The 21,879-nt window shown below is 41.7% G+C and overlaps 1 protein-coding gene across 2 annotated transcripts in view; it reads right to left on the bottom strand.

The window, feature by feature from the left end:
- The window catches only part of ints6 (integrator complex subunit 6), a 30,851-nt gene that overhangs the window by 5,486 nt on the left and 3,486 nt on the right, over positions 1–21,879 (bottom strand). For both annotated transcript variants that reach the window (XM_056251931.1, XM_056251932.1), the window contains exons 6-11: positions 2,802–2,927; positions 2,345–2,493; positions 1,908–2,060; positions 457–589; positions 246–340; positions 37–147 (exon numbers count right to left, since the gene is read on the bottom strand). In XM_056251931.1, the coding sequence (XP_056107906.1) occupies positions 37–147; positions 246–340; positions 457–589; positions 1,908–2,060; positions 2,345–2,493; positions 2,802–2,927 (767 nt within the window). The remainder of the gene's footprint in view (positions 1–36; positions 148–245; positions 341–456; positions 590–1,907; positions 2,061–2,344; positions 2,494–2,801; positions 2,928–21,879) is intronic.

The raw sequence follows: 21,879 nt of genomic DNA, 5'->3' as shown, positions 1-21,879 counted from the left end.
ACAAAGCCATTAAAAACAAGCTATATTAGTACCCACCTGCTGACTGAGCTTTTTGAGATACGACACAACACTGTAGCTGAGGCCGTACTCCATGTTGTCAGCCAACAGGTTTGGAGCTCCCATCATTCTTAGTGCTTTCCGCAGGGCCTGAAAGAATCAGGATGAAGAAAAAAAAAAGAAAGAAAATAATTTAATTTAATTACTTTTGTAATGTTAAAATGAACATGAGTGATTCCATTACTTACAGTGATGTAGTAGGGTGGCATTGTTTTAAGATAGTTTTCAAAAGATTGTCGCCACTTCGCTGGAGGCTTGAACTTATGCACAGTAATCAAGTCATCTATAAATGCATGATGAACAGTTATATAACTTAAATCCATCAACAATCGAAGAAAATACAAAAGCAAATACAGAGCGTCAAATTCTGATAAATGAGATGTTACTAATGACACTTACCAAGCAAAGGCAGCACCACAGGGTAGTTATAGGGCATGACAAACAGGTTGACACAGGTTAGAGCTGTGCTGGCCTTCAGATAGCCAAATGGCTGCCCGAGTTCCCCGTATTTAGCACTATTACACACAAAAACCTGAGAGAGAATAAAACGTCACAGCAATAAATGTTCAGCCATAGTAGAGGTGCAAGTTAGTGAATTCTGAGGGTGCTTTCACACTAGCACTTTTGGAATTATTGAAATTACTATCAGGGATTTCACTGTTCTCATCTTTGAGTTTCTTGTTTTACCAGTTTTCTTAAAGTAGACACAGAGTGTTAATTTATATGATACATATCCTAAAATAAATAAGTACACTAGATGAGGTAAAATAGTTGACAAAAAAGTTGACATTCTCTTGATTTGTGTTTATGGTGAAAGTGCAATAATTATGATGTAATGTAAAAACACTAGGGCCGGGACTTTAACGCGTTAATTAAGATTAATTAATTACAGACTTTAACGCGTTAATTAATTACACAAAAAATAACACGTTAAACACTTATTTTTGCACCGCGGAACGTTTCTCACTGGATGAGTTTCGGCGGACCGATTATACTGGAGCACCAACTAGCGTTCATGATGACTTCAGACAACAACAAACCACAGTGAACATGAACGAAGAAGCTGACGAGACCGCTTTGGTTGGCCCCGTGGATGGGACATTTTGTTATAAAAAACGAACGGATGGAAGCGTCGATAAGAGCATGGTTGTGTGCAAGCTATGCAACAAGGAATAATTAGCTATTGCTATTAGTGTAGTGTAGCAATATGCTACTGCTACACTTAATGGTCAAAATTGCACTGGTCTGCTGGACTTGGTTGAACAAAAATAAACAATATTTTGTTGCTTAAGCTTATGTATTCAGTCATTATTCAATGGTATACTAAAAATCCATGTGAAAAATTACTTCTCCCTGTTCTCAGGTCAAATATTTATGCAATTAAAATGCGATTAATTTCGATTAATTAATTACAAAGCCTCTAATTAATTAGATAAAAAAATTTAATCGAGTCCTGGCCCTAAAAAATACATTTCTCAAATGACAACAATCTTTGCGATTATAATTTTGCACAAAATAATCCTTTTCAGTTTAACCATTATGCAGCATGGTGGAACAAAAAAAAGTTACTAGACAAACAGACTAAGATGAAATAAAAGTTGACAAAATTAACTAGTTCTCACTCATTTTCCTGACTAAGCAACAGGGGTAAACAGCTGCTGCTTTGATTATGAAAATGCACCACAGTTCAGACACAAATACTATAATGTGAACAATCCAGCGAGGGTAGGGGGGAGCAATCAAACTCCAGCTCAGACCAGGCAATCGAACCAAGTGTGAAAGTACCCTGAGTGAACATACATGTTCCCCGATTAGCATGTATGGCACTAAAATATTGATTCTAGCAGTACCTGCCAGCAGGTGTGCGGTGATTTCCTCTCCAGTATATACTGAGTGAGCGGGGAAGGCTCTAGCTCGTACTTGTCAAAGGGCACTTTATCAACCACCATGGGCTCTGAATCCACACATGAAAACTTTACTTGTGGGTGAGATGCACGTGGAGGCTGCAGAGGAACACAGGCAACTGAGCAGACAGCACACTTACAAGTTTAGAAAAAAATACAGTTTTTATCATTTAACAACATACCAGCATCAAAGTTTATGTTCATGGCAAACTCAAGAGTAATAAAATGTACAATAGTCATAATAAAAATTATATTTCAATTACTTGTATACAATCATTTACATTACACTAGAAAAACCTAGAGCATATACACATTACATTAGATATAAAAAGGACTGAACAGATGGTACAGCATACACAAATTGAAACATGTTTTTCTCGTACCAAAGTAGGAGAGTTCTGGTCAGGCCAAAAGGACTCTGGGATAGGCCAATGGCCAACAGGAACACCAGTTTTAGGGTTGGGTCTGACATAGATCAACTTATGACAACTGTGCCATGATTGAGGTCCATATTTCATCTCTGCTGGACCATCTGGAATAAACAAACAGTAGTGTCATTAATAATGGCTTGGTTTAAATTTTTGTAAAGGATACACTACCGTTCAAATGTTTGGGGTACGATTTTTTTTCTTTGTTTTGGGAAAGAAATTAATACTTTTTTTCAGCAAGGAGCACTAAATTGATCAAAAGTGACAGTTAATTTTACATAGTTACAAAACATTTATATTTCACAATATTACGGTTTCATTGTATTTATGATCAATTAATAATTAGATTTATCATTAATAGGTGCTTTACTGCAATACTTCTGAAAACTACAAAAGCCTGGTCCTCCTTTACCTTCAGTAGGTGGAGGATCAGGTCCAGTCTTCTCAAAATTGATGACGACACCACTCTGGATCTTCTGCACCAGAGACTCCAGGCACTGGTTCAGCATTCTCTGGGAAAACACGCTGTACGAGCGGCCTAAACAGAGCGGGAAAACAGTTCAATTGCATCTGACGTGAGATTTAACTTGAGTGCTTAAATGTAGGGATGCACCGATATGAAAGTTTTGGCCGATACCGATAACCCATAATTCTTCACAATTGAAAGTTGATAACCGATATATTGGCAGATAAATCTAAATTGATAAAATTGTCTAAAATGTATATACTTTGATAGCCTGTATAACAAACAAAAGGCTTACCATTAAAAGCCAGGTCCCAAAGACTTCAACATAAATCAAACATATACAATACAGTAGCCTACTTTGAACCAGTGTAAGATTCCTTAACTTTTATAATTAATTTTACACTTGATTGGCCAACTTTCTTTATTAAAAAATGGTAACGCTTTATAATAAGGTTTCATTTTGTTAGCATTAGTTAACATGAACCAACAATTAATGAACAATACTTCTACAACATTTATTAATCTTAGTTAATGTTAAGCTCAACATTTTATAAAGACATTTTTAAGATCCAAAGTTATCTGTTAACATTAATTAATGCACTGTGAACTAACATGACCACAAATATTTTATTAACCAACATTAACAAAGGCTATTGCTCTCTGTTAGTTCATGTTAGTTAATCTATTGCTTAACAAATTTTTATAAAATTCCTAAATAATGCAAACAAGTCATTGGATAACACTGGGCTGCATATCAAGAAACAAAATGCATGTGCCATGGATAAATAAAATGGAATCGCCTCCGCACGGACAATAAGGAAATTACTTTAAACAAACCATATTGTTGATGAAAATAATACGAGAACAAAAAAGAGCTAGTTAATAATAACGCATCAATGTTTTTGAAAAAAAATTAGCATTTTTAATTTTAGTGTGGCGAGCAGGACGAGGCCAAAGGACGTGAGAGAACGGCGTGAGGCCGGTGGCGTGAGTGATAATGAATGACACCTGTGAGACGCACCGGTCTCACATCTCTCACGGAGGAGTGGAAGCATAAAGGAGGAGCGACGACAGTGAAGATTGAGAGAGGAACAGGCCTGAACCTGTGTTTTGATGGTGTTTTAGTATGTGACAGCAGTCGCCCGTGAGAGATGCGAGACCAGTGCGTCTCACAGGTGTCATTCATTATCACTCACCCCACCGGCCTCACGCCGTTCTCACGTCCCTCGGCCTGCTCGCCACATACAGTAATAGAAAACATCTTTAATATTAGGCTTACTGTTTCAAATTACATCATTACTGTTTGAGCTGCGCGCGCTGAAGCGAATTACCGTTAAACTGAACCGCTTTGCTAGAAGGTCAATCAACTCAATGGTTGCTGAAGAATGCAACTAAACCCAAATTGTATTACAATAGTATATACAATTATAATGATATGACAGTCCCAACCATAGCTTTTAATGTTTTGCATTGAAGCTGAAAAGGAGCACAGGCAAACTGAAGAACTTTTCTAGCAGGTTGTTAAAATCAACGAAACGCATCCTGTCAGAATCTGGTGTAACCACCATTTGCCTTACGCAGTGCAACATCTTCTTGGCATAGAGTTGATCAGGTTGTTGATTGTGGCCTGTGGAATGTTGGTCCACTCCTCTTCAATGGCTGTGCGAAGTTGCTGGATATTGGCAGGACCTGGAACACACTGTTGTATACGTCGATCCAGAGCATCCCAAACATGCTCAATGGGTGATAAGTCCGGTGAGTATGCTGACCATGCAAGAACTGGGATGTTTTCAGCTTCCAGGAATTGTGTACAGATCATTGCAACATGGGGCCGTGCATGATCATGCTGCAACATGAGGTGGTGGTCGTGGATGAATGGCACAACAATGGGCCTTAAGGATCTCGTCACTGTATCTCTGTGCATTCAAAATGCCATCAATAAAATGCACCCGTGTTCGTTGTCCATAACATACGCCTGCCCATACCATAACCCCACTGCCACTATGGGTCACTTGATCCACAACGTTGACATCAGCAAACCGCTCACCCACACGACACCATACACACTGTCTGCCATCTGCCCTGTACAGTGAAACCCGGGATTCATTCGTGAAGAGAACACCTCTCCAAAGTGCCAGACGCCATCGAATGTGAGCATTTATCCACTCAAGTCGGTTACGACGACGGACTGCAGTCAGGTCGAGAACCCGATGAGGACGACGAGCATGCAGATGAGCTTCCCTGAGACGGTTTCGGACAGTTTGTGCAGAAATTCTTTGGTTATGCAAACCGATTGTTGCAGCAGCTGTCTGGGTGGCTGGTCTCAGACGATCTTAGAGGTGAAGATGCTGGATGTGGAGGTCCTAGGCTGGTGTGGTTACACATGGTCTGCGGTGGTGAGGCCAGTTGAATGTACTGCCAAATTCTCTGAAACGCCTTTAGAGACGGCTTATGGTAGAGAAATGAACATTCAATTCACGGGCAACAGCTCTGGTGGATATTCCTGCAGTCAGCATGCCAATTGCATGCTCCCTCAAAACTTGTGACATCTGTGGCATTGTGCTGTGTGATAAAACTGCACATTTTAGAGTGGCCTTTAGCCTAAGGCAGACCTGGGCGGCAGTGGCTCAGTGGTTCATCTAGGTTGTCTGCGAACCGAAAGGTTGGTGGTTCAATCCCCGGTTCCACCTGACCAAGTGTCGAGGTGTCCATGAGACACCTAACCCCAGCTGGATGGCGCCTTGTATGGCTGACACCATTAATGAGTGTGTGAAAATGAAAATGTAAAGTGCTTTGGTGGCCATTGGGTCTGTGAAAGCACTATATAAATGCAGTCCATTTACCTGTGCAATAATCATGCTGTCTAATCAGCATCTTGATATGCCACACCTGTGAGGTGGATGGATTATCTCGGCAAAGGAGAAGTGCTTACTAACACAGATTTAGACAGATTTGTGAACAATACTTGAGAAAATAGGCCTTTTGTGTACTTAGAAAAAGTCTTAGATCGTTGAGTTCAGCTCATGAAAATTGGGGGCAAAAACAAAAGTGTTGCGTTTATCATTTTGTTCAGTATATATACATGAATATCAGATGATGTCATCACCAACGTCTCCTCACTGACGTCACTCACTTCTAAAACTTGTCTTCCGCCATCTTGAGTACCTGATTCGGCAAGATCGATACGTCAGTCGCAAAGGAACTAGAGCTTAGATTATCTGCCCGAGCCCGAACTTGGTCGGGTCGGGCCGATATTTCCCGTCACTATCCTCGGGCCGGGTCGGGCCTTGATCTAGAGACGTGCACTCCCAACGCAAAAGAGTGCGGCGCGGGACTAGATTTGATGGCCGAGTGCGGGCGCGGGTGGTAATGCACTCACTCTGTGTGTGCGGGTTGCGGAGAATAAAACGATTCGCGGGACTCCCGCAAACTAGAAAAATCTATGAATAAAACATAAAAACCAATACATTTTGGAACATTACAAAATAGAAACGATTTACAGGCCAGAGTTTCTTTTTATAACATATTTGCAGAATTGAGCGATTTAGCCAATCACAGACATATGTGTTGATTTTTTGAACGCAAAGGCCAATCAGAAGCATTTAGATTAGATAGACTCCCCTCACCGCTCAAAACGGACTTTTTGTTCAGAGCTGAATTCTGTATGCTGGAAAATCCTCTAATTATAACAAACAAAGTGTATATATTATGAAAGAATTATTGTGCAGTCAGCTTCATTGTTGATAACAAATGTGTGAGATCGCGATGAACTGATGTCAGCTTTTTAGGAATGATTAAGGGAGCGCACTTTGCGCCCATTCAGTCAAATTCCTTCAGTCATATCATGCCAAACCATGCAGGCAGTAGCCTGCTTGCTTTTATGTTATAACAGTGGTTTGTGTGTGCAAACTCTCTGTGCAGTGTTCATTTTGTCTGTGGTGAGTGGATGTAAATATATTGTTAATGAGCTAACGCTAGCTTAGGGGTGTGCGATATCACGATTTATGATCGTGGACGATTAAAATATCTCCACGATCTGCTTTTGAAGAAATGCCGTAGTATCGTGCATTATATCAGTTGCATTTCTGGCGCCTCCGTCTTAGCATAGGCTACAACGCGACGTATATTCACATCAAATGTTAGCGCAGAGGAAGGGACACTGTAGTTCACAAAAGTTAATTATTTGCATGTGCTTTAAAGCCTTGCCGCCGGTTAAACAAGTCATTCACGTGTTGATGCGCGGTTCTTACGTGCGCTTTTCTGAGCGCATACACCCGAAGCGTACATGCACTAAGCCTGTCTAACAACAGCGCCTGGTTACTGAACTAAGTTATCTTTCTAGTCTTATTGCGCTAATACTGTCAAATACACACAAGGTTTACATAAACAAAGTTGGTTATGTATAAAGTGAAACAAAGAGAAAATTGAGAGAAAATCTGCTTGTCAAATGTCAGAGGCTGGAAGTAGCTACTACGCATCAGGTATCACGTAAGGATCACACCCTAACGATGATATTTTTTGAAAGTAGCATTTCTTTTCATGGTAATCTAGGTGCGAAATGTTGTTTTCGTAGCCATTTACTGTATCCATATGAAGCTCTAAATCGTAGCAAGCTAGATAGCTAATGCTTTTCAGGTACTCAAGATGGTGGCAGTCAACTGGAAAAAGAGCAGATGACGTAAGGGGTCACGTGACTGACATTCATGAATACACAAAATAAACATTTCAACTTACAATGGCACAAAAAGCTGCGAATGCTCAAGCGAACTTGGCTGTGCTTGTCATGAAGACATAACTCCATAGACGCGCTCTTTCCACCACAACGCGCTTGTCGCGCTGAAACACTGGCGAACAAGAATTCACAACATTCTTTTACAGGCGTTATAGCGGCTGTAGACAACGCAAAACAAAAACCTGCAGCCGCGAGGGGCTAAACACTGAGAGACGGAAAACACTGTGACGCGCAGCAACTCAGTTCCACTCGACGATCTCATTTCAATCCTTTATTCGACTTCGACACATAAAAGTACAACAGGCACTGCAGTTACCATGTCATAAGAATTCCGTGGAAGTGCGCGAGTGCGAGTGCGGATGCGGTCAACAGAAAGTGTTCGCTCCCAGGCTCACCCCCTCTCTCTGTCAAAGCCATAAAACCCAGGTGATCCAGTGAAGCAAACATATAGGCCACTATCACTTCCGCCCAAACTCCGGTGGACACGCCCACCACCTACAATACGAGTGCTGTGAATATTATGAATGAGACATAGAACACATGTGAGACTTACGCTGGCTCCTACATTCCGGCCCCTAATTATTTTAACACAATAATTATACAACTGGACATTATGTAGGAGATCAACACACATTTTTTTTTTTTTTTTTAGGATAAGACAGTCCGTTTAAAAGTGTCCTTTCTTCTTTAGACCAAACGAAATAAAGAGACAGAGTCCTTTGTCTTTGTAAAGAATAATCTTCACAATCAGAGTCAGTCATGTAAAAGAAAAAAGGCCCGTATGACAGTCAAGTTTAAAGTCAAAGTCTATGAAGTGCAAAGGTCAGTTGGATATCCTCATGGCTCCTCTACTTCCTGTAAAAGACAAATCTTAGTAATAGGTCTGTCCAAATAGCTGGTCTTTGTCCTAATTCGCACTTGACGAACAAGTCCTCTTCTGTCAGAGATAGTTTGCACAATCCTTCCTGTAAGCCATGAGTTGCGAGGTGCTGAGTCGTCAACTATGAGTACAATATCTCCAGTAAGGAAGTTGCGGTTGACACCAGACCACTTCTGACGCTCCTGAAGAAGAGGCAAGTATTCCTTAATCCAACGTTTCCAAAACAAGTCAGATGTACTGAACTTGTTTCCATCTGCGACGAGCGTAGATGTCCTCCTTTTTGAACTGACCCGGTGGCAAAGATGGCATGATCTTGAGTAGCAACAGATGGTTAGGGGTTAGTGGTTCCAAGTCGTTGGGATCAGTGGATGCCTTAGTAATAGGACGGCTGTTAATAAAAGCCTCAGCTTCACAGAGAACTGTGTGAAGACTTTCCTCATCAAGGGTCTGCAACTTCAGGGTAGAATTCAGGACCTTCCTCACAGACCTTATCAACCTTTCCCACACCCCTCCATGATGTGATCCTGTGGGAGGATTGAAAACCCACTTAATTCCTTTCTGAAGGAGAGTGTTGTTGATTAAAGCAAGATTCCAACCTTCCATTGCCTCTCTCAATTCTCTCTCTGCACCGACAAAGTTGGTTCCATTGTCTGAGCGCAGCTCTAATACTTGTCCACGTCTTGCTGTAAAGCATCGAAGAGCATTAATAAAGGAATCTGTGTCCAAGGACGATGCAACTTCGATGTGGATTGCTCTTATGGAAAGGCATGTGAAGAGAACCCCATACCTCTTCAATGTACTCCTTCCTCGCTTAACTTCAAAAGGTCCGAAGTAGTCAACTCCAACCCGAGTGAATGGAGGTTCATCTGGAGAAACTCTATCGCGGGGTAAATCTGCCATCTGCTGCTGCCCTGGAGCTGCATGCAGTCGTCGACAGACAATACATTTAGACAGGGTTTTCCTTATAGCCACACTAGCCCCAAGGATCCAATATCTTTGGCGCAGGCTAGCTAGCATGTGATTACGACCACTGTGTCCCACCTCCTGATGTATGTGCTGAAGAATTGTCAGAAATGTGTAAATCTTTTGTCAATATAGCAGGATGCTTCGATTCTTCCGGCATGGCCGCTCTGCTAAGTCGTCCTCCAACTCTCAGAACACCATCTTCAAGTATTGGATTGAGCTTGTAAATGTGACTAGTTCCTTTCACACTTTCTCCCTTTTGCAAGCTGTTGAACTCTCCTGGAAACCTCCTTCTCTGACAAAACTTAATAATCTCCATCTCAGCTCTTCTGAGTTCATCAACTGAAAGAAGACCACTACCAGTTTGAGCCTTGATATTCTGCATCTCCTTTTCTATTTATTTTCCTTGTTGGTCCTTATCCAAGCCAGAATGAGCAAGAGTCATGCTCATTTGCTTCCTCTTCTGACTGAAGTACAGTAATAGACTCTTCAGCTTAAGGAACCAACCAACCATCTTCTTCAGACAGATCCAAGAGGAGAAGTAATTAGTCAAGCGAGTGACTGCATCGATCTTCTCTTCAGCCTGCACGGCATTCACAATCAAACTCATCTTGACCTCAGGGTCATCTGGCAGGATTCTCATAGAGCCATCTGGGTTTTCAGGCCACCCTTCTTCAGGCCCAACAAGGAACTTAGGTCCAGACACCCATGTGTTATCTTTCAGGAGTGATGTCACCTTTACTCCCCTGGAGGCTAAATCAGCAGGATTGCTTGTGGTGTTAACATATCTCCACTGCGATGGATTTGATACACTCAGTATCTTTGAAACCCGGTTAGCTACAAAGGTACGAAACCTTGTGGTCTCATTGCTGATGTACTTCAGTACGGAAGTACTATCAGTCCAAAAAATTGAGTCCTGAAGTTGCATCTGCAGCTCCTTCCTCCACAGCTCATCCATTCGACCTGCAACCATGGCAGCCTCCATACGAGGGATGGTGATTGGTTTTAATGGAGCCACTCTAGCTTTACCCATTATGAAAGCACAGTGAACTTGTCTGTCTATGTTGTTTAATAACAGGTAAGTCACTGTTCCGTAGCCACTCTCACATGCATCAGCAAAGTGATGCAACTGAGCAGAAATCACTTCCCCAAAATCCATTGGTTTTAGGCATCTGTCAACTTCAAACTTTTCGAGCTGCCAGAGCTCTTTCAGCCAACTTCTCCACTCCTGTGCAGACAAGTCTGGTATGAGGTCATCCCAACCAAGGTCCTTTCTGCACAAGTCTTGAAGGATCTTTTTGGCAGATAAGACCACAGGTGCCAAGATTCCTAAGGGGTCATAGATTGAACTGACCGTGGAGAGGATCCCTCTTCTGGTTAAGGGTCGATCTTTGATGAGGACTTTGAATTTAGAAGTGTCGGACTGAACACACCACTGTACGCCCAATGCTCTTTCTACAGGAAGTGAGTCATTGTCCAAATCCAAATCCTTAACCTCTTTTACTCTCTCTGTTGCTGGTATAGCTGCCAGCACGGCACGTCTGTTGCTGATCCACTTCATGAGTTGAAAGCCCCCTTTCGAACAAAGGGCACGAAGGTCTTGGTAGAGTGCTATCGCCTCCTCCTCAGAAGCCACTGATGTAAGGCAATCATCCACATAGAAATTGTGCAGGACTGTTTCTATTACTTTGGAGCTGAATTGCTCCCGATTATCTTCCGCACACTTTGAGAGCAAAGCTTGCACAACTTGGCGAAGATGTTGCTCCGAACAGATGCGCAACCATTCTGTGCTCCACCAGGCTCTGCTTATGGTCTCCATCCGGCCACCAGAGAAACCTCAACAGATCCGAATCCTCAGCTGGTACTCTGACTTGGTGAAACATAGCCTCGATGTCTGCCATGAGTACAACAGGCTCCTTTCTGAATCTGGTCATGACTCCAATTAGCATGCTGGTTAGATCGGGTCCCTGTAGGAGCTGAGCATTCAAAGATGTTCCCTGGAATGTAGCACCGCAGTCAAAAACGACCCTGATCTTTCCTTTCTTCGGGTGATATACACCATGATGTGGTATATACCATACCCTGCGGTCGCTCCGATCCAGATTCTCAGTTGGTACCTTCTCTGCATAGCCCTTGGAGATGATGTCATTCATAAATGCTGTGTAATCAGCATGAAACAGGGCATCCTTTTCAAACCTCCTTGTGAGACACATAGCACGCTGTTCAGCAACTCTTCTATTGTTTGGCATATTTACATCCTTTTTTCTTAAAGGTAAGCCAACACTATAATGGCCATCCACCAACTTAGCAGATTTTGTAACATACTCCATGAACTGACAGTCTTCTCTTGATAACCCCATCTGCTCATCCTGACTACATTCAGGAAAATCTGCCTTTAGCTGCTGTTTCCACAGATCGTTGAGGTTTGCAATAGAGATCCTATTGACAGTGACATCTGGCCGCCCACAAGAAGTTTCTCTACTTTCATAGCCCCTAAGAGGTCCATTTACAGTCCAGCCCAGCATTGTTTTGACTGCGTATGGGCCCCCCTCCATGCTGCGAACGACTTGCCATGGCTCCAGTGCTCTGGGAACGTTGGTTCCAATCAGCAGGTCTATATGTGAATCAATCTCCCTTATATGGACATGTTTCAGATGTGGCCATCGCTGGAGGTCTTTCTGGCGAGGAATGTTGCCTCGATGAACTGGCATGCTTTTCTGTGTGTAAATATCAGGCAGTTCACAAAAACAATCACTATCTAATTCAGCCACTTCTAAATCTGAAACAATATGGCTTCCAACGACCTTCTCCTGGCCCATAGTCCGAAGGAGAATACCAGTTCTTCGTCCCCTGACATTCAGCTTGTTCATCAGCCGCTCTGTACAGAATGAAGCTGAGCTCCCAGGATCCAAAAAGGCATATGTAATCAACACCTTATGCCCTTTCCTAGGTTTAACTTGAACTGGAACTATGGAGAGTGTACAGTCTTGGTCACCGACCCCAGTGAGACCACTGGATTGAACAGAGATCAGAGCACTTCCCACTGCTGTCTCAGATTCTCTTTTGGTTTGCACTAAATTAATTTCTTTCTCTTTTGGATAAATGTGGAGTACAGTAGGGTGCCTCAGACTGCATACTTTGCATGAGAGACGCTTCCTACAGTCTCGGCTCATGTGCCCAATGCACAAACAGCCAAAACACACCCCCTCTGTCTTTAAGAAAGTAATCTTCTCATTATGCATCCTCTTTTCCAACTGGCGGCACAGATCCAATGTGTGCTCACCTCCACAAAACATACAAGCCTTCATACCAGCTGAACTTCCCTCTTTTAATTTTGTTACAGGTTCAACTTTCCTTCCCACTGTTGCAATGGTGGTAGCAAAGCTACTCCCCTTGGCTCTAGAGCGAGGCTCAAACCTAGATTTCCTTACTGTTTACTGTTGTTGATGGTGTATCCTGTATATCCCCGAACAGTGGATCACTTGCGATCTTCACTTGTCTTTCAATGAAGCCAACAATTATCTGTAAATGTGGCTCTCCGGCCACTCCTTTCCTGCAACTCACAAGCCACAGTTCTCCATCTGTCCCTATGTTTGTAGGGCAACTTTTTTACGATGGTCAGCATAGTGGTAGGCATGTTCAACTCTTCCATATATCTAACATCTTCCATGGCGTTACAACATCCTCGTAGAAAAAGACTATATGCCTGTAGAGATTTCACATCTTCAGGTCTTATTGGTGTCCATGAAAGAGCCTTTTCCATGTACGCTGAAGCAATTTTCTGTGCATTACCAAAATGCTCTTGTAGCAAAGCCTTAGCCTTGGCATATCCTCTATCTTGTGCCGCATGTTGACAGCTTCTGACAAGCTCCCTTGGCTGCCCCCTGGTGTACTGTTCTAAGAAGTACAAGCAGTCTTTAGGATTGTCAGCCTTCTCTTCGATGCTGTGTTCAAAAGCCCTCATGAAGGTATGATATTGCAAAGGATCGCCGTCAAAAACCTGAATGTCTCTTTTAGGCAGAAATGAGAGATTGCTGCTGAACCAATAAAGCAGTTATTTCATTTTGTTTTTCCAAAACCGTAATTATTTGATTTTGATCACTGCTGCTTGTCACCAGTGTTGCCGATTGATGATTCCTGTGCTGAAACAGTGGACGTGACTGTACTGTATCTTGAGGTCCCATGGCTTCGGGACGTCCTGATGATGTGAGTTGAGATTGTGCTGGTTGTATAACATTTTTCACTTGAGGTTTTGTACCCAAGAAATGTGGATTGGGCTGTCCCAGTATTGGGATATTCCTATCAGGCACAAATGTTTTTGCATCAGCACTAAGTGTTTTGGTTTTCCTTTGTCCCCTTTCTAGATAAGAATTCATGCCATTGGACTTCACAGATAGATGACTTGAAACACGAGACCCTCCTGAGCCTCTCAGCACATTCACTTTAGCCACTGATGCAGCTATTTCCACTTCAAGTTCAAACTCTTCACGTTTTTTCCTTAGCTGTTCCTCTTGTTCTTCTAATGCATGTTTGTCTTTTAGTAGTCTTTGTCTTGCAATGAGAGCAGCCATATCTGCCTCGGCTTTAATGCGTGCTGATGATGTTGTTGACACACTAGACCTTGATCCAGCCGAGCTCTGCCTACCATTAGAACATTTGCTTCCTGTGTTTGACACACTATCACTAGGTTTGACTTCATCTTGTGTGACGGAGGCTTGAACATCTTGCTCAGCGTGATTTGAAACATTGGGCTCATTATCATCATGAGGTTCAACCAACTTGTGCATTGATTCCTTTTGTGATACGGGAGCATCACTTGTGACAACGTGAGCAATAGTACTGCTTGTTGGTCTCCCCAGTTCAGAAAGCCATCCTTTTGCATCCTCCATAAATCCATTGTGGCATTTTAGTACATTTACAAACCATTCATTTTGCTTTTCCTGCTCCTCTTCAGGAAGTATGGGAATCACAGACTCATGTAACGCAGTAGTTTCATCCACCATTTGACTCATTTTCTCAAGATGAGATCGCACTTGTGGGGCATTGTCATCCTTTTGCATGAGATCCTTTATTGTCTGTATTAGACCTTTAATTTTATGAAAATTTTTTCTACGTTCCTTTTGCAGTGTTTCAATTTTATTCACCAAGGCCTTGGAAGTGAGTTTGATTTCTCTCCTTTGTTCGTCCATCTCTGAACCATTGACATTTAAATTCAATTTTGATCCACTTGTTGCCATTTCCCTATGTACCACAAATCATCCAAGAACCACGCCGTTCAATCAATCAATCTTTTCTTCAATCAATCCACCGCTGCATCATAAACCACGTCCAAAGACCAACAATAAACAACACCGGCAAGCAACAATACATCCCCTATGGACAAGCGGCAGTAACCTATTCACACTGTGTTCAAACAAACAACTTACACAGCACAAATTGTCAAGTTACTACATACCGCTTCAGTTGCTGCGTTGATTGTGGCCGGGTCTTTATCCTCCGAGTGGTAACGTTAATGAATGAACCGCCATCCAATACAGCGGTGCTCCAAACATTTACGTATTTCCTCTGATATCCAAAGCGTTCCGTTGTGATCCGCGAAATCCGTGTGAACGGCTCGTTTCCGTAGAACAACACTCTGGTTTAAAACATTTCTGTTGACTAAATATAGCGGCTGTAGACAACGCAAAACAAAAACCTGCAGCCGCGAGGGGCTAAACACTGAGAGACGGAAAACACTGTGACGCGCAGCAACTCAGTTCCACTCGACGATCTCATTTCAATCCTTTATTCGACTTCGACACATAAAAGTACAACAGGCACTGCAGTTACCATGTCATAAGAATTCCGTGGAAGTGCGCGAGTGCGAGTGCGGATGCGGTCAACAGAAAGTGTTCGCTCCCAGGCTCACCCCCTCTCTCTGTCAAAGCCATAAAACCCAGGTGATCCAGTGAAGCAAACATATATGCCACTATCACTTCCGCCCAAACTCCAATTCACAATTCAAACACTATTTCATAGCACTTAAATGTCACCCAATAGGTATGATCTGACATTTACTCAGCAGGGCATGTCCAGCTCCTGAAAGAGTAGGGCTGCCCCTAACAGTCGACTAAAAGTTAGTCATCGAGAGGAGGCTTCGACTAAATTTTGATCAGTCAGTTAGTAGTAGAAAAACAACAACAAAAACTCTGCAGGAATTGGCAAAAGGAATTGTCATGCAGTGACAGATCACTAAAACGGTTTATGCGGTGATATGCCGGGCAGGAAATCCAAAGTGTGGGAACATTTCGAGAAATACCTCAAAAAGGTAACAGGACCTCAAACATGACTTGCAACATGCAAGTAGTAGCCTAATGTAAGCCACTTTACATGGCTGCTCACTCCATCGTTAACATCAACCTAGATAAATGTGCGCTAATAAGGCGAATATCCAAGTGTTTGTGTGGAGTGTAGAAGCTAAAGTAGTACCACACTTATTGCACGACATGTTTAACTTAACTTCCACGTTCATGCCATTCGAGCGCATCTTCTCAAAGGCCAGCTTCATTGTGAGCAAGACAGAGCTAACTTCTCTCCGACAATGTAGACAAACGTATGTTCCCTTCTCATAATATGAGAAGACTGAAGGTGATACACAGGGCAACTTTGAGCAATGTTGCCGTCAACGGGCAACCAGAGGAGACACAGGGCCCACGACCGATCTAAATTATCCAGATAGAAATGTATTGCCCATTTTCAATGGGAAAGTGCCCAAGCAACAATTGCTCTGCAAGATTGCCCAGCAACATTGCTCAAAAAGTTGCCCTGTGTATCATCACCTTGAGATCGGAGGAAAGAAAATAGTGACGATGAGTCAGATATAGGCTTAAATGAATGACTAAGTGTCGACAAGGAAAATCTTGTCGATGGCAGCCCTATTAAATAGTGACCCAAATCTACTTTTTCTGTAAGCCTGAAGCTATACAATTTTTTTTATCCATAACAGGGGTTTTCCTGGCTCAAAACGAGGTGGTAAAATCCTGATCATGTACGTATTTTAATAATAAGATAATTAAATTAGTATTTTTCGTAGACCATCACAGTGTTTCCCACAGTATATTTGTGAGTGGAGCTCGCTTCAAACTTAAATTGTCAATGTTTCATTACATCACTGTTGGAAAACACAGAATATATTTTTTTACCTTTATAAAAGGCATTTTCCCCCTAATTTTATTAAATGTATGCTCCATCTTTCATTTCAAATACTTAGGCTAAATTTGATCCTTTTGAATTTACATTGAACAGTTACAACTGTATGAGATTATTTTAAATATTTTTTGAATATACAAAAAAGAAATGTTGAAAAGAATGATACTTTGAAATTAAACCGCCAGTAGGTGGCGGCAGACGACCGTCTTAATGAATGAGTCAATGGCCCTGTCCCATTTCTCCCCCCTTAAAACTTCCACTTGGTTTTGAGTGCCCTCGAAAGTAAAGTCCCCTCAACGAGGGAAGTGGAGTTGAAGATCTTTCCCTATGAAATGGGACACCACTATATGCAAATTAGCGCGGCAATCCTCAATACGTCACGTGCAGCGTCAAAGTGTCTACTACTTCTACTACTATTTTCATTCATAAAATTGCCGGTTCCAGTTGTTGTGTTGCCTGTTGTGTGGGCTGTTTTCGTTTATCTACATCTGATGAATCAACAGAGAAGACATGTGGAATATAGAAGACGCATTTCCGGTAATTTTGCCATATATTTGTTTGTATCTAATCGTTTAGAAGCGCACACAAAACCCAAAGTTTGCTTGTCTAACGTTAGTTGCAATCCGTTTCCGAACGCGCGCGCGCCGCCATGGGAACCGGGGCAACGTCTCTTGCGCGGATCATTGTGCTTTTAGTAGCTGTTTTTACCACCAACGTCCCGCAATTTAGAAACCGCAGACACTGCACTTTACAACAATCACCGATTGTGCTCAGTGCTGATTCTGACGTTAGGTTTGGGTTTAGAGAGAAATGACAGCGCGCTGTGAAGGGAAGATGATGCGCTAGACGAACGCGGCTAGTTTTGAATAATTTTACCTCACATATCTTCTTTTTATAATCCTTGGAAGCCAAAATCGAAAATAAAATTAGATTTACTAACTTACCCAGATCAGATGTATATTTGATTTGCTTTTGAAGCACTCGGCAGATATCATATGAACATCGTCAGATAGCTTCGTGAAATATTTTCTAACATTAGTGTTGAAAACTCAACAGTCCATTGGATGTGCGCATCAAACTAACATATTCCAACATATTTCGACATTTTAACATGCGTATTTGCGAAAATATACTTAAAATAAAATTGTTCCTTTCCAGCGGTGTCCGCCATCTTAGTTGAAAAATTTGACCGGCTCGCTGAGTTCGCAAGGTATCCTGGGTAATTTCATCTTCCACTTCGTTTTAAGCCTGCATCGGACCGCACTATGTTTTGAGGGTTGATTTTAAGGGGAGAATAGCACTCCCCCTTGCTCTTTGGAGTATTGGGACACCCTACCCCTACACGAGAACGCGCAAAAACAAGGGTTAGGGCAGAAATCTAGGGTAAGGGGAGGTATTGGGACGCAGCCAATGAGTCATTCATTCAAACGCTGATTTATTCAGAATGAGGCAGTTTATGAATGGGTAATTGAATCTTTGACTCAACCGATTTGTTCAAAACGCTGAATCATTCAGTAATGAAACACGGCTGAGTGTTCCTGTGAGATGTGTTGGTTATGCTGTGATCTTTGTTTGGAACTATTTTTGCTGCTGAAAAAGAACAAAAACAGTCATTGGGTCAAAAATGTAAGTGACTTAATTTTAACTATTTGTTTATTGAACTTATGAAATATAGTGTCTCGTTTTCAATCGTGATGGTATTTAGGAAAACGGCACTGGTCGTGTGATGTTTCTTAAGCTGCCGTCGGCAACATTTTTTTTATCATATTCAGTGAAATCGACACTATAATCTGACAGAACAACCTAAATAAAGTGGTTTTAGAAAAAAACCCGAGCTTCTAACTCCACCTGGAGCGTGTTATTTGTTTAGCAAAAATCCACAGCTCCCGGTTCATCATGTCCAATCAGCGCAGGGGGGTGTGAGATCTGACTGTCAATCACAGATCGGGCACACGCCACCCCTCGCGCACGTTAGGGCACACGCCACCCCTCGCGCACGTTACAATCACATGCACACGCCTGAAGTTCGCGCAGTAACGAAGAGTGATGGCGGAAAATCAAGTACGCTCATTTAAGGTATAATTGACGTTAGCAATTGCAATCTATCGGTAGATTAGCCAGGACAGCATACCTCCAAATACTCCATGGTGTTGATGGATGCTGATGAGACGGGCTCTCAAGTTTTGAAGACAGGTAAGAGTGACACCCAGCCGACGGGGGGTTGGATACATTTTTGTCATTGGTTGTTGCGTTAAATCTTACCCAGATACAATAGTGCTATTTTCTGATTGGCTATTGTGTAGCTCGACGAACAACACCAGAGGAAACACGCTTGATTCATGCCGGTTCCACAGTGAGAGCGGCGCGGCCAGAGTTTTGGGCGCTGCGGCATATTAAATATATTTCAAATAGTTTTTCAGCGTGAGAAATACAATGTGTGGCGGGAGAGCGTGACAAAAGACCGAAATGAGTGACTGTCACGCTCAATGCGTGACACTTGAGAGTCCTGGCGTTCACTGAAAATCTGGTGCACACGCACTGACGAGCATGAACTGGGTGGGAGGGTATCCGTTGATAGTGGGGGAGGGGCATGAGAGTTGTAAACATTCAAAACTTTCCTAAATCCACTCAATCTGCCAGACTTGCCGACTGGAGCTTTAACTGTATAGGCCAATATAATAAATGCGCGAGCCTCAACAGCACAACTGTTACCGTCTATTATTATCATCAACTACGCTATCAATCGGCACCTACATTAAATGAAATAAAACCAGAATCATCCTCGCGTTTTCTGTGATTCCCTAGTTATTTTTTATTTTATTTTTTTGATATTGACGTTTTAATCAGGCCATGTGTCCGGTTGGGCAAATACAATTCTTTCTCTTGTCCCTTCAAAAAAACACACGGGTCGAGCCCTGGCATATGTTTTCCTTGGTTGGTTTTCCCTTAAGAGAATTACGTTGTTGAAAACGAAAGTAAAAGAGTGACGCGCGTTCATTGCGTTTTACTGTGATGTGAGTTCCGTGTCTTTATTAAACTCAACACATTATAATGATTCATCCCTCTCATCCACCCTTGATTAATTGGAATGTTATTTTTTTATTACTTGGCCCGCCCGACCCGCGGATATAATCGCAATCCACGCATCACTATCGGCAAACTATATGGTTTGATAGTGGACACAGGCTGGGAACCCGCAACAGAAGCGTCACGGTGGGTATCTGAGCATGTGACAGTGACTGCCTATCTGAGTTTTGGCACCAAATTTGACGGAGGCGGCCGCCTCATAATTCTCTATGCAGGAAAAACCCTGCATAAAAATCTTTTTCAAATTCTTATTTTAAATGCAAAGACCTCCTTTGTGATCTCAAACATACTTGATCACAAATAATTCTCGCACACACAATCCAACCAAATATTTCATGGTGGCTATATAGAACCAATAAACATTGCCAGTCTACTTAAAGGGGTAGCCTACTTCTAAGCTGAGAAAATGGGCTTTCAATAAAACTTGGCTGCCTATGCAGTAGAAATGTGAAAAAAGAAAATTGAAATCTGTGCCAGAGTCAAATTCCACCTTGCTTTAGCAGGAATTACTTCGCAATCATTTAGTTATAATGGTGTCGACTTGTATTATTCCCAGGTGCAAGAATTCAAAGAGTAAACGTTTAGCGGGAGTGAGTTACTTTTGGTTTCCAGTGAAGGATCCAGTTCGTTGTAAGGCAGTGGCTAAAGGCTGCAAAGAAACAAATATGGAGAGGATGACCAAGAACACAGTGTTTTAGGCCAAACGGAAGGGAAAACTGAAAGAAACTGCTGTTCTGTCAGTTCCACCCAACATCCCCCCCAAAGCAAAACGCTGTTGCGTACACTACAGGAAAGAAAGCTGTTGCCGTAGTGTGTGTTTTTTTAAACTATAATGCTGTTTAAAAAGTAGACATAGTACGATGCAATTTTAAGTGATGGACCTACCCTTACAATAACTGTTCTGTTAAACCCTCTGTCGATCTGACAGTCCGCGGGTGGGAGATAAAAATGCAAAAGTATAGGCTAATCTGTAGTTTTCATGAAAGCCCTGGAGCTGTCAAAAGTCTGCCGGATGAGGCGTTTTGAATTTCTCGGTCCAGGTAACAGTGAACTAATAAACATTATTCAGGGCTCGACATTAACGCTCGTCTGGGAGAAGTGGATTTTTTGAAGGGACAAGTAAAAGAGGAATCACTAAAACGAGACAATGATTCTGATTTTATTACATTTATTGTAAGTTGCAATCGATAGTGGATAATAAATGTATTACTGACGGTAACAAGGTTGCGCTGTTGAGGCTCGCGCAGGAGAAATCTTAACAAATTAGCACAGCATACACAAAAGAAACTCAGTTAACAACATACTGCCTATAAAAATTCAAAATGTGGAGTTTTTATATTTTGAACCTCTAATGACGAGTGGCGTTTTCCTGAATACCATCAGGATTGAAAATGGGACATTGATTTCCTACAACAGTTCAATAAACAGTAAAAATTAAGTCACTTACATTTTAGATGCAATATTGGCTGTTTTGTTCCGTTTCAGCAGCGAAAATAATTCCAAACAAAGATCACAGGAGAATTATAGCTCATCTCACAGTAACACTCAACCATGTTTTCATTACTGAATGATTCAGCATTTTGAACGAATCAGTTGAGTCAAAGATTCACTGACCCATTCATAAACATCTGTCTCATTCTTGAATGAATCAGCCGTTTGAACAAATCGTTTGAATGAATAAATCAATGACTCACTCATTAAGACAGTCTTTTGTTTAAAAGTAGTATCATTCTTTCCAACATTTCTTATTTGTATATTTAAAACAATTTCATAACATTATTTAATGCAATTGTAATTTTTCAGTGTAAATGATTTAATTTGATCAGCCCTACAAAGGGTCACAGCCCTATGGTGTCTTATTCTAAATAATTGAATTTATTGATCAAATTTAGGAATTTAAAATGAAAGATGAAGCATACATTTAATAAGATTGGGGGAGGGGATGCCCTTTAAAAGGAGCAGATATTACAATATGCAGATTTAAATATCTCAAAGCTGATTGAACACTGATGAGAAAATTGCTTCAGAATAATTTATATTTACAACACAAAAAAAGAAAGAAAGAAGAACTGCAGATAAGCAACTTTTTTACTCTGACACTTGAATGACAGATTTACTTGTCCGAAGGACAAGCACATGAAAAGGCTTAATGTCAAGCCCTGATTATTAATTTT

This window comes from Rhinichthys klamathensis, unplaced genomic scaffold (assembly GCF_029890125.1).
Source record: "Rhinichthys klamathensis goyatoka isolate OS25496 unplaced genomic scaffold, OSU_Roscu_1.1 h1tg000090l_1, whole genome shotgun sequence".
NCBI lineage: Eukaryota > Metazoa > Chordata > Actinopteri > Cypriniformes > Leuciscidae > Rhinichthys > Rhinichthys klamathensis.
The sequence above is the reverse complement of the archived record's forward strand: the minus strand, read 5'-3'. Positions and strand labels throughout refer to the sequence as shown.